The sequence below is a fragment of the Eucyclogobius newberryi genome, unplaced genomic scaffold, assembly GCF_026437365.1.
Source record: "Eucyclogobius newberryi isolate DKJ021-1_F unplaced genomic scaffold, fEucNew1.0.hap1 SCAF_7, whole genome shotgun sequence".
Lineage (NCBI taxonomy): Eukaryota > Metazoa > Chordata > Actinopteri > Gobiiformes > Gobiidae > Eucyclogobius > Eucyclogobius newberryi.
The window spans coordinates 25873131-25885933 of NW_027316389.1; the positions used below are offsets into that span (position 1 = coordinate 25873131).

General features: G+C 39.7%; 1 protein-coding gene across 1 annotated transcript; it reads left to right on the forward strand.

Annotated features, from left to right (window-relative positions):
* Positions 1-336: 336 nt before the first annotated feature.
* dhtkd1 (dehydrogenase E1 and transketolase domain containing 1) lies at positions 337-12499 on the forward strand. The gene is made up of 17 exons (XM_072435356.1): positions 337-589; positions 1599-1751; positions 2792-3003; positions 3852-4046; positions 4735-5004; positions 6511-6682; positions 6943-7141; positions 7377-7689; positions 8216-8300; positions 8372-8511; positions 8603-8753; positions 8829-8935; positions 9243-9407; positions 9481-9563; positions 9761-9927; positions 10920-11005; positions 11426-12499. The coding sequence occupies exons 1-17, from the start codon at positions 418-420 to the stop codon at positions 11525-11527; spliced, it is 2772 nt and encodes a 923-aa protein (XP_072291457.1). The 5' UTR covers positions 337-417; the 3' UTR covers positions 11528-12499.
* Positions 12500-12803: the final 304 nt, after the last annotated feature.

Consider the following 12803-nt stretch of genomic DNA (forward strand, 5'->3'; position numbering starts at 1 on the left):
TCTGCCACCCTCGTCTGCTTTGACCGCATAAAGAAGAAATACACATTTATTCATTCCCATTATTTGACATTAGTCCCTCTAAAATAATCTGAAATGTACTCTGGGTCTTTGAACGCCTCACGCGCACTTGTTGCTCAAAGCGACACGAGGCACGCCATGTCCACAAATGACAAGCCCAAAAATGTAAAACGTAATCGCTTTTTCTTTGCCGTGCGTTTTATTCTTTTTTTATTCATCCAACTCAACCAAACGATAAAGCGTCACGTGACATAAGTTGAAAGACAGAGTTGTACAAACCAATGGGATTGCGCAGCGGCGTCCCCGCCCACACCGCCCGCCTCGGTCTGGAGCAGTATGGCCGCTTAGTTAGATCATCGCGTCACTGCTGTTAAATGCATTTATTTGACACTTTAAACCATGTCAGCCTTTTTAATCCTCAAAAACTCACTGAGCAGACTCCCCCCGACTGCAGCCCGGCAGGTCATCGGCTGCTGTTACCACACGGAGCGAGGAGTGTTCGGATACCGACCCAAACACAGCGACAGGGACCTCGGGCTGTGCACAGACTGGACAACCGCACTTAACCAAGGTCAGTGCGGGACACGAGTCACGCAATGAAGCGTGGCTGCAGCACACGTTCACTTATGGAACTGTAGAAGTGCTCCTTAGTGTTTTTTCCACAACATCTGAGCCTAACTTTACTTGTTGAATGCTTCCCTGCTATAGCTAGGACCGCATGTTATAGCTAGTTAGTAAGCAGTCTTTGCTTATCCATACTTTTACTAGGCATTTCATGTATTACATCTTTGTGTTATGCTATGTATGTAAGTGGTACTTTTACATAATAGTGATTCGTAATAATTTGCGGTGGTATAAGTGTCCACTAAAAGTCTGCAGGTGTCCATATTGTACAGTCTCAAAAATGATAATGAAAAATATGCGTACACAAAAGCATTTGCTATTTCATCGAACCCCGGGCAGATATGCTTAAAATCACAAAAACATGGTCATCACTGGACTGTAAGCTGGACATCATAATGCTATAGAGGTGCACTATGTAACTTTTCTAGTCTGGGTCGTCCAGCTGCTTGTCTCCATGGTGATGTTATTGCTTTTTCCGTGAATGTGAAGAAATAATATGCATTCATTTATTTATTTTTGGTTTTTTTGCCTCTAAAATACCATGACAAACATTCTTACTTACGGTAGGATCACCTCTCCACAGATCCTACCTGTAAGCCTACCTTTTTTTTCGCCATAAAGATGGACAAGTTTAATGCCATACTGTGGAACAACAGTCAAAGCAATAACATCTCGGTGGAGACGAGCCGATTATGTGTACCCTCCATCAGAAAAGTTACATAGTGCACCTTTAATCATAGACTGAACAATGACTAAGAACTTAATACACAAAATGGCAGTCAAAGGAGGTCGTAATAAATGTTTTTTATTATAACGTCATGAATTAATATACGCTTAATTTTCGTTGTAATGTAACACCTTCGACATGTGTAACACTGCCTTGGAAAACAGGGTGTAGTATTGGCAATAAGTTGAAATGACTTAAACAATGAATGGTGTTGCTTTTCTGTACTCAGATCATGGCCTGGCTCGTCTGGTGGAGGCATACAGAGCTCATGGACATAAGGCAGCCAAAATTAACCCATTACTCCCCCATAAACCTGTACTGGACGATGTCCCAGAGATCAGCACCATTGCTGGTACCATTAGTGGACAACTCAACACCTCTGGTAAGATACTCAGGGTTATGCCTATGAAGACAACTTAAGTTGGAGTACAAAACCTTTAGAATAAATAAGTGAATAAATAAAGATTGTGAAGTCAGCCTTATGCATAGAATTTCACAAAACTGCCCTCATTATAAGAAACTGATCAGCTAAAATACCTAAGTGTCTAATAAGTGTGTTTTTGTGTAGTTGGCCAATACTGTGTACTGTAAATACATGTTCTTGGCCACACTTTAGGAAACAAAGACAGAATATGGCATCCTAATAGGCTTCTGTACTGGTTTAAAATTACCATGGTACAACACACACCCAGCAATGTAAATGGTTACCGTATTGTCCGGAGTATAAGTCGCACCGGAGTATAAGTCGGAGTATAAGTCGCACCAGCCAAAAAATGCATAATAGAGAAGAAAAAAACTTATATAAGTTCCACTGGAGTATGAAATGCGGTTGCAAGTGTGAAAATAACAAAATAATATCACTTATAAGTCGCTCTGGAGTATAAGTATATAGTATAATATACAAGTATAAGTCGCACCCCGGAAAATACGGTATGATTTAATTTAAAGATTTGTTTGGTCCAGATGGTCATGATGTAGTCTCAAACCTTGAAAAACCTTTAAAATTTGTAATCTCTGCTTCATTGCCTTTAGGCCAAGTGTAGTGTAGTCTACTACTGTTAATCATCGATTGCTTGGCATGTTCAAATGTCAAGCAATCGATGATTAACGTGTAACAAGCCTGTCACAAGCCTGGCTCAACAGCATGCTACAACACAAACAAAAGGGTGGGAAAAATGGCTACAAAAGTTTCGGGCCGTTTAAGATGATTTATTTGAACAAATAAACATAATAAAGAATGCCATAACAAACAGAAGTACAAAGTGTAATGTAACTGGAACCAAAGTGGAAGACAGAAACCAAACGGGATTACCTGGGAAAGAGAGCAAATGCAAAATGATTAGCGCCAGTGTCAGTTCAGGCTTTACTGATGCTTAATGATTGATATTGTTGTATTGTTACTCCTTGGCAATGCTTGAACAGGTTTGAGACATTTTGGCAAGTTGGAGGCATCAGTAGAAGAGGTTCAGGCATATTTGGAGAAAACGTACTGTGGTCATCTGTCGGTGGAGATTGCTCCGCTCAACAGCCTCGAGGAGAGAGTGTGGTTTGCTGATCGCTTTGAGGAACTCAAAAAACAGAGCTTCAACGCTGAGGAGAAGATACAACTGGCCAAAATCATGCTGGAGTCACAGGCAAGTCTGAAAAAAGCAGGTATCGCCTCAGAATAAATTACTTTGTACTATCTTAAATAGATTCTAAATCAAGACAAATCTAGGTTAAACATATCCTAAACAGGATACAATTAGCCCATTGTCAACTTATTTTGAACGACACCAGGTTTATATAGAACCGCAGAAGAACTCTGATCACCACCCTGAGAAACTTGTCTAAACAACTTGCACTGGCATCAGAGAGATTATAAATGTGACTTTCCGAGCAGATATTGCACATGAACACTCCCCAAGTCATTTGCTCGGTTTGGAGAACTGGTAATTCTGGAAGCAGCAGGAACAATCCGGGTTATGTTGGGGACATTTGATTGAAGGAAGTCAAATGAGATTTCATAATAAATTAGATTAATGGCAAGGCATTTTGTCTCAAAGGAACATTAACTTTTGGAGAACTACTGTGGGCAATAGTTTCTGCTCAAAATATTGATTCATAAACTGATACAGAGTGTGCTCTCAGCATCTGACCAAAAGCACAAAAACACACAGTTTGGGTGAATGACCACTGCCCTCAAAGAAATCCCACATGTCCCATTCTAACTTCCTGACATGCACGTGAAAGCAGCACAAGACATATAGGAAATCTCATTTAATAATTGGATACTGTTAATGATCAGGTATACATTATTGAAACAACTGCCCTTTGACACATTCTGGGCAATGGATGTGTTATTCTTGCATAAATGATTCTTTAGAGAAACCCAACATTCAAAGAAACCCAAAATATTATTATAAAGCACATTTATTGTATTGTGTATTTTGCTCAATAAATATTACTCTAATATCATGCATGTCCTTGTATCAACATATAGGAATTTGACCACTTCCTGGCCACCAAATTTGCCACTGTGAAGCGCTATGGAGGAGAGGGAGCAGAGAGCATGATGGGATTTTTCTACGAGCTCTTCCACCGGGCGAACCACAGCGGAGTGACGGACATTGTGATTGGGATGCCTCACCGCGGCCGACTGAACCTCCTGACAGGCCTGCTCAAGTCCCCCCCTGAGGTCAGACGGCACTGTAGACCCACAGACAAGTGATGTATTCAAATGCCAGCCAGACAGGGCAGTGCCAATGGCTTCAGTAGAGAAGGTTTGAATTTTACGTCCCATCAAATTTGACATTTTAGGTGTGGGAAATAATGTGATTTGTCATTTAACATTCATTTTAAATATCGTATTTTCCGGACTATAAGTTGCACCTTTTTTCATAGTTTTGGCCGGGGTGCGACTTATACTTATATTATATACTTATTCTCCGGAGGGACTTATATGTGATATTATTTGTTATTTCCACACTTGCAACCTTATTTCATACTCCAGTGCAACTTGTATATGTTTCTTCTCTAATATGCATTTTTTGGCTGGTGCGACTTATAGTCCGGAAAATGCGGTAAATAAAATGGCTTGTTATACATGGCAATGATCCTATGTTACAACACTGGCAAACCTTTGTTTATGTACAGTGTATTGTTAAATTATGTGACCAAGACAAGATCAGAGATTATACAAGATCAGCTCCCAAAACTGTCGACAATGTATATTATGTTGGTATTTTTTCAATTTTTAATTCCTTCTCTACAAATGATTCAATGTTTGACTAGTAATGCCCTAAGTAAGCAAACCAGTTGTCCTAATCCAGTAGTCATAATGTAAACGAGGTAACTAACCATCCATTATGTCTCTGCTGCTTTAGCTCATGTTTCGTAAAATGCGAGGTCTCAGTGAGTTTCCCGACACGTCTCCTGCCATCGGTGACGTGTTGTCGCACCTCACCTCGTCCGTTGAACTGGATTTCGGAGCTGAACGCCCGATCCACGTAACCATGCTGCCGAACCCGTCTCATTTAGAGGCCATTAACCCAGTGGCTCAGGGCAAGGCGAGAGCGAGGCAGCAACTGAAGCAAGAGGGCGACTACTCTCCAGACGAAAGTGCTCAGCCCGGAGACCATGTTGTCTGTCTGCAGGTACAGGGGAAAGGGTGGTGAACTTCTAAATTTGGTCAAAAGTAATGTTTAAATGGTCTCAAGTTTTTGTTGATTGACTAAAAGTGTGGAAGTAAGTCTTAGTAAAAGTAATAATCTCTGTAAAAATGTGAAAAAAATAACATTGTCCTGTTTTCTTATTTCAAAACCGTCAAGTCCTATTGATTGGATTTCCCTCCCTTTTGAGACATCTCTGGGTCTAGGGAAATGTCTCAATGTAAAAATACTTGGTAAAATGAGTTGCTTCCTTGACACTTCATATCATTGGACATTTTTGTGGCAAACCTTATGTAAAGTCAGCCATTTTCCCAACACACACTATTCAAATATGGCAAGTGTGTGAGAGTTATGCAGTGACTTTCTTCTTCTACCGTCATTTTTGTTGCTGTATGTTTCCTACATCTTGCATCATTGTCTGTGAAGTGGACCTGTCTTTATCCTATGAAGAGAGGAAGTGACTTGCAAAACTGGACGAGACAGGGAGGGGAAAATCCTGCTTAAACTCAAAGGCAAATACAGGCGCTTTCAAGGTGTTTCAGCCGAAGAGCAGAGGTGGGAAGAGTTGCCAAAGATTTCACTGGAGTAAAGTTACATCACAATAATATTTCTCGAGTAGAAGTACTAAGTAGTGGTCCAAGAATGACTAAGTAAGAGTTAATAAGTACTTTTACTCAAGCAAGAATAACTTTAAAGATTAACTGTGTAGACGTAACATCTGATTTGTAATTTGAAATTGAGATAATTGGTGCAAGAAAACATAACATGCACACAATCTGCTATTTAAAAAAATAATCATATCTGAAGGAGTGATGCAAGTAAAAAATAATGTAATATCGTCAACATAAAACTTTTATCAATTTGCTCACAGTGGGGAAAAAACCAAAGCGTTTACTCGAGTTAGAGGCTGTTACTTCAATAAAAATAGTACTCCAGTAAGAATAAAAGTATAGTCTCTGAAAGTTAAATGTGAGTACTACTCACCTCTGCCTAAGGAAACATTTAAATATACACATTTGTCTACTTTAAGAGCAAGACCATTGTAAAACATATGCATTAATCCTATATAGTTATATTCGCTCTTTAATGCATTTATTTAATGTATTTTAAAGCTGTTATTCAGCAAAACATACCCAAATTTGTTCTTTGTTCCATTCTTACTTAAGTAGTCTTGAATCATGTAATTGCTGAATTTCCATTCATTTTGTTTTCCGGTGATTCTTAAACTCTTTGCTAAAAGTACCAAGCCAAAGGACAGGACTGAACCAGAATAACTTGTGTAATAACTTGTGAACATGTCTAAACAATACTAAATTAGGTTCAGACATAGAAACCAGCACATATATGAGGTTACACCAGGTTCAAAACAGAAAGAAACTACAGGTTTTTACAGGATTTTGAATAGATCATCTTCACGATCTTAAGCAGTGACTCCTATCTAACAATCCTGTCAAACTGTCAATATATTGACCTTGTTGTGCGTTTCCACAGGTTCATGGAGATGGATCCTTCCCAGGACAGGGCATTGTTCCTGAAACTCTGACCCTCTCAAACCTGCCCCACTACAGGGTCGGGGGCAGCATCCACCTCATCGTGAACAATCAAGTCGGTTACACCACCCCATCAGAGCGGGGCCGGTCCTCACTCTACTGCAGTGATGTTGGTAAGGTGTAGTGCAGCTGTGTAACATTATATTCCAGGATAAATCCTATTATTCATTGACGTAATAATGTGAACATATGTCAGTTCCAACTAGATACAGAAAATATGAACAGAATCTTTACAAAATCAAGAACAGACATATTTTTGTAGTGACAGTGGGATACCGTTGACCCAAATTGTTACTGAAAATGTAGAGAATATTATTCAAGCAGAAAAGGAAAAGTGACAACATATTAATTCCACATTGAAACATGTTTTCAGGTAAAATGGTGAATTGTGCTGTGATCCACGTGAACGGCGACGATGCGGAGGAGGTGCTGCGGGCCACTCGTCTGGCTGTGGAGTATCAGCGCACCTTTCGGAAGGACGTCATCCTGGACCTCTTATGTTACCGCCAATGGGGCCATAATGAGTTGGATGAGCCTTTCTTTACAAACCCGGCTATGTACAAGATTATCCGGTATGAAGATTTATTTAGCTCCTTTTATATAGAAAAATGGCTGAATGGTTTATTGTAATTGAAACAGAATTACAATTAAAACATTTTGCAATGAGCAAATCACAGAATTAAATTATTGAGGTAAAATCATGACAAACTATTCTTAGTTTAGCATTTGAAATTTCAGTGTATTTCAATACGCCTGCCTGGATGTGTTAAATGTCACAGTACTTGACTCCACATGGGTGTTTTGCAGTTCTCGTAAGAGTGTCCCAGACTCTTACTCGGATCAGCTCATTGCAGAGGGTTTGATGACTGAAGAGGAGCGCGATGGCATCAAATCCAAACACTACAGCATGCTCAATGAAAAACTGACCAACATGACTGTGTACAGCCCCACGCCTACCAACCTGCAGGGGCGCTGGGGAGGCCTGGTTGAACCACAGGCCAAAGTCACCACATGGGACACTGGAGTGCCTATTCCCCTTCTGCAGTTTGTCGGGGCAAAGTCTGTGGACATCCCTGAAAATACACAACTCCACAGCCATCTAGGAAAAACCCATGTTCAGGTACCGTTAAAACATTCAATTGCACTGCATTTAAAGGAATAATGGAGGATTTTTTTGGAGCCATATCTGTCTCATTTCCTCGTGGCGTGGACAGCCGAGTAGTTCATTCACATGTCAATCATAGGACTCACCTACTGCTCACCTGCAGCCTCGTTCTGGCTCGTTCCCAGCATAGCACGTTTTCCTGGCTGCGCATGCGTGGTTGATATGCCGGTGTGTGTGTTTAGCGAGTTCCTCAGTGTAAAGTGCAAAATTACGACAGAAAGAATGTGTTCGAGCTGGCGCAAAAGAGATGGAAATCTGCGGAGACGAGAGATGCGATGCGATCTGTCGCGCTAATAAACAAACGCACGTGTAGCAGCGGGGCTGTTGTGTGCTTCCGCACGGGGGTGTGTGCATGCGCACTTTTTAAAAAGGGACTAACAATCGCTTGAGTTCTCAAATCGGCAAAAAATCTTCTATTATTCCTTTAAACATGTATTTAATCATAAACACTTGTTTCAGAGAGTTCAATCTTTTGTCTTAGGCTCGACTGCAGAAGTTGGAGGAAGGGACCAAACTGGACTGGTCGACTGCAGAAGCATTGGCTTTTGGCTCCCTTCTCTGTCAAGGTTTGTTTTTGAATAAAGGGTCTTGGCAAAAATATAAAAATATGACTTTTCTACCTGTGATTTGTTTTCAGGCTTTAATATACGCATCAGTGGACAGGATGTTGGAAGAGGCACGTTCAGTCAGAGACATGCAATGGTGGTGTGTCAGGAGACTAACGACACATATATCCCACTAAACAACATAAGCCCTGAGCAAACCGGCTTCTTGGAGGTAATGCCAAATAACTCCTAAATACTCACATGTAATGGGACATAGTACTCCTCACGTATCACATTACTGATGTCATCACTGTAATTTGTAGGTGTGCAACAGTCCTTTGTCCGAAGAGGCCGTGCTTGGCTTTGAATATGGAATGAGTATTGCTCAACCTAAACTTCTCCCCATTTGGGAAGCTCAGTTTGGAGATTTCTTCAATGGAGCACAGATTATCTTTGATACCTTCATTTCTGGCGGTAAACTAATATTAACGTGATTTTGATTTATTAACTCCCTTATGTTGACTGAATGTGTAAATATAATGCCCACAGGTGAAGCCAAGTGGCTGTTGCAGTGTGGGATGGTGATTCTGTTGCCCCATGGTTATGATGGGGCGGGTCCTGAGCATTCGTCCTGTCGAATGGAGCGATTCTTACAAGTTTGTATTTCTTTACACACTTGTTTACCCAAACTGATATTCATTTAGAGCCAAACAAGCTACAAATACAAGTCATAAACAAGAATAAATACCTTTTTTGTTTCAATTGGTATGTGATGGGTCAAACATGAATATACAACAGTTACGGAAAGGTCCAGTTTATTGGAGTCAATTCAAATCATCGGTGCAGGTTTCTTAATGTGGTCATGCAACGCTACAGCAACACGTAAAATCAAATGGTGAAAACTAACAGTCCTATAGTTTCACACCGTAGTACTTGTGTCTGATAATACCTGGCCTGTCTCAGATGTGTGACAGTAAACTGGATGGTGTCGATGGAGACACGGTGAACATGGCTGTAGTAAACCCCACCACCGCCGCCCAGTACTTTCACCTTCTCCGGAGACAGATGATACGAAACTTCAGAAAACCTCTCATTGTGGTTGGACCCAAGATTCTGCTTAGATTCTCTGTAAGTGCTAACATTTTAACAGCAAAATCAATTCAATGAAATTAATGATACTTGATGGATCTTTATTTTTTAGGGGGCAGTGTCCAGTTTGAGTGAGATGGCACCGGGAACCTCATTCAAACCAGTTCTTGGTGATACAACGGTCACAGCTGAAAGGTAATAAAGCTTTTTTTTTTGTCTTTTCTCATCAGCCAGTGAACAAGTAGTTGTCAAATTTGAGGTTTTGAATAATACAAAGATCAGATTTGTCTGTTTTTCCAGCATCTCCACAATAGGTCTGGCTCAAGGGGCTCATCCATTTCGTAAAGAGGTCCACAATCAAAGCTTGTCTTGTGCTTTTGTTGTTTCCACAGTGTCCAGAGGGTGGTGCTGTGCTCAGGGAAGCATTACTACGCCTTACTGAAGCAAAGGGAAGCGTCAGCAGCCAATCAGAACACAGCTCTCATCAGAGTGGAGGAGCTGTGTCCGTTTCCACTGGAGGCGCTGCAGCGGGAGCTCTCAAAATACCACAATGCTAAAGGTACAACGAACAGTTTATGTACATTACACTTGATCAACAGAATTTTATATTTACAACTTGCAATCTAAAATATAGTAAATTTGCACAGTGCCATTGTGATTAGCTTTTAAACTCATAGTAATAAGTTGGGGCCTTTATGTGTGGCGATAGTTTACTCGCCCCTAACGTTTCCATGGAAGTCATCTGGACAATGTTTTTAAGATCGAGACGTTTAGTCCAGATTGTCCTGACTACCTTTTTTCTACTATGAACCCTCCTGGACAAATGGGGGAGTACATTGGTTTACAGACTATTGCACAGATAATTGACGGCTTTTTTTTGTTGACATTTTCATTAAAATAAGCATTTGGTGCAAGAAATGTGGATTAAATATATTTTACTTCTCTACATTTCAGTGTATCAGTATGGAGAGAACATAGGAACACTCTTTTAAGGCTGGTCAAAACTCAATATAGCAGTCACAACATAATGATTTACATAGAGGGGTCTGTTTATATAAGTGAGTGAGTAGCTTAGCTTTCTAAATATAACCTCTCTGTAGGTCTTGTTTAGACAGGTTTTAACTCTTGTTTTATATTTCCAACCCTCAAAACCCTCCCCTCAAGCCGTAGTGAGTTCCCCAGTCTTGTACATTAACCTTTACACAAGCTATTTTCTAGTCAATTTAACAACTCTATCAATTTGGATTCAGATCAACCACAAAGAATCTCTGAATACTTTTTGCTTCGAGAGAATATTGAAAGCCAGTTATCTGACCCTGACATCTTCAAATGTAGTTTTGGCCGTTCTGGTAATATCCGAGTACAGTACTCACTGGTATGTAACTGTTTTCAATTTAAAGCAAGAATGCTAAATATCAGAGCAAAGGATAACTTTTGGAATGCTGCTTGAAGACAGCTAGACCTGACAAGCCACATACCATAGCCTAAACATTATCTTGTTTGAATGCACAAACCTGTCATCTTATTATCTTGACAAATGTTGTGTTTCAGAATTTGTTTGGAGTCAAGAAGAACCTGAAAATATGGGCCCGTGGTCTTTTGTAGGTCCTAGGTTTGAGAGGCAACTGGCCTGTAAGGTAATAACACTGTCACGCATTCATATCCGGTATAGTCCTCATATGTATAAAAGGTTTCTAATAAAAAAAAGAGGTCAAATAGTCAACTAAAATATAATGAATAAAAACGTAATTGTGATACATTTATTTCATTGATTGTCATTATATTAAATTCATGTTGGCAAGTTATTTGGTATTTTGTTTTTAAGAATGATTCCAACCTGGACTTTTCAACATAGGGAAGTAATTATGTAATTCAACTGACCTCTTATGAATCAGACTGGAAAACTGCCAAAGTGAGGTGCAGAAGTTACTTTTTAGAATGTCTCCAAATCTACACTACAATATCATATCTATAGTTTCATAGGTTTTATATGCAATACAAGTATGCGTGGAGAGTAGTTTTCAAATATGGAACATTGAAGTTTTTCTCTGTTTTAGCTCCGTCTCGTCAGCCGTCCTTCTCTGCCTGCTCCGGCTGTAGGTATCGGCTTCCTTCACCATCAACAACAAGAAGCTATTCTGAATGCCACCTTCTCCTGAAACAAACCACCAGAGACGGGCATTACCTCTACAAACCTTTATCAACGCTAGCTCAACTGTGGGGCAGACGGGAGCCTGGGACGTTTACACTATCTTCAAGTGATTGCCACTCAATCGGTCATTGTTTTACAGAAAGTTGAGGAATAGTACATCATATCATTTCACTCTTAATGGGTTGTGTTCATGCAGATGACCTTAGTTTAAAATGTAGATGAAATCAAACTTAAAAACTGACATAATGTTTAGGTGTTTTTTGACCGGCTCTATAGTTCTTTCTTAAAGCCACATAGATTAGTTTGTGGACTAACAAAAAATATAATCCGGTTTAGCATTTGTGATGTGAACACAGCCTATTAATCAGGTATGGGCACACTCACTTAATGATCACGTTTACAATTGCAATCCTAAACACAGAATGTACAAAGAGAAACTGCTTCTTGAGGACTACGTCGCCACTGAACTGTGGATCTAAAGACAAGTATCTTTAGATTAGTGAGTCGCGCTGCGGTAAACAACCAAGCACAACAGTCTGTTAGTAGTAGCACAAAACAGGACTTGAATTAGTTTCTGAATAAGATTTCAAGTTGTCATCTTTGTGATTGTGAGATTTTTATGAGATCTATATGGTAATTTTAGTACTAACATATTTAAACTTTGCTTTGACTTTGGGTCACCCGTGACTCAAACAGGAACAAGCGGTAGTAAATGAATGAATATTTAAACTTTTGGTTTAATTGTGGATTATTTTTATGTTTACAAAGACTTGTTTGCAAAGGGCTATGTAAAATATACCAAACCAGAGCATTAAATTGAATATTTTCTCACAAAGATAATTGATGTGTCGCTGTACTTTGTTCAACTATGAATACGCTCTAAAACTTAAGTGGATTTATTACTCAGCAAAGGCAATCAAAACTCTGGATGCCCAGCTGTGCCAGAGCTGAAAGTAGGAAAAATAAACCGAAAACTCAATGTCGCTATTGTGTCTGTTTTTAACTGGCAGCTAAAATAACAAGACAAAACGACACTGTAATAAAGAGCTGTAATTGCGGGCAGGGCAGTGCTATCCATGTGACATCTGTGGAAGATTGATATAGTCATTTAATGTTGGTCAGGGTCGAGATACTGAAACAAATATACTGTATATATATTTTACTTACTGATGACAATATTCAGATATGTCTTGGTTGAGGTCAAAGTATCGCTCAAAACCTGAATGCACATTAAAATTTAACTAAAGTGCAGAAATATCACACTAAACATTTATATCGTCACA

What these genes read in the sequence shown, in the direction of transcription:
- dhtkd1 (XM_072435356.1), top strand. Translation starts at nt 418, where the DNA reads ATGTCAGCCTTTTTAATCCTCAAAAACTCACTGAGCAGACTCCCCCCG. An exon ending in TGCTCAAGTCCCCCCCTGAG is followed by an intron (nt 4,047 to 4,734) that starts GTCAGACGGCAC and finishes CTGCTGCTTTAG; the next exon opens with CTCATGTTTCGTAAAATGCG. An exon ending in ACAACGGTCACAGCTGAAAG is followed by an intron (nt 9,564 to 9,760) that starts GTAATAAAGCTT and finishes TTGTTTCCACAG; the next exon opens with TGTCCAGAGGGTGGTGCTGT.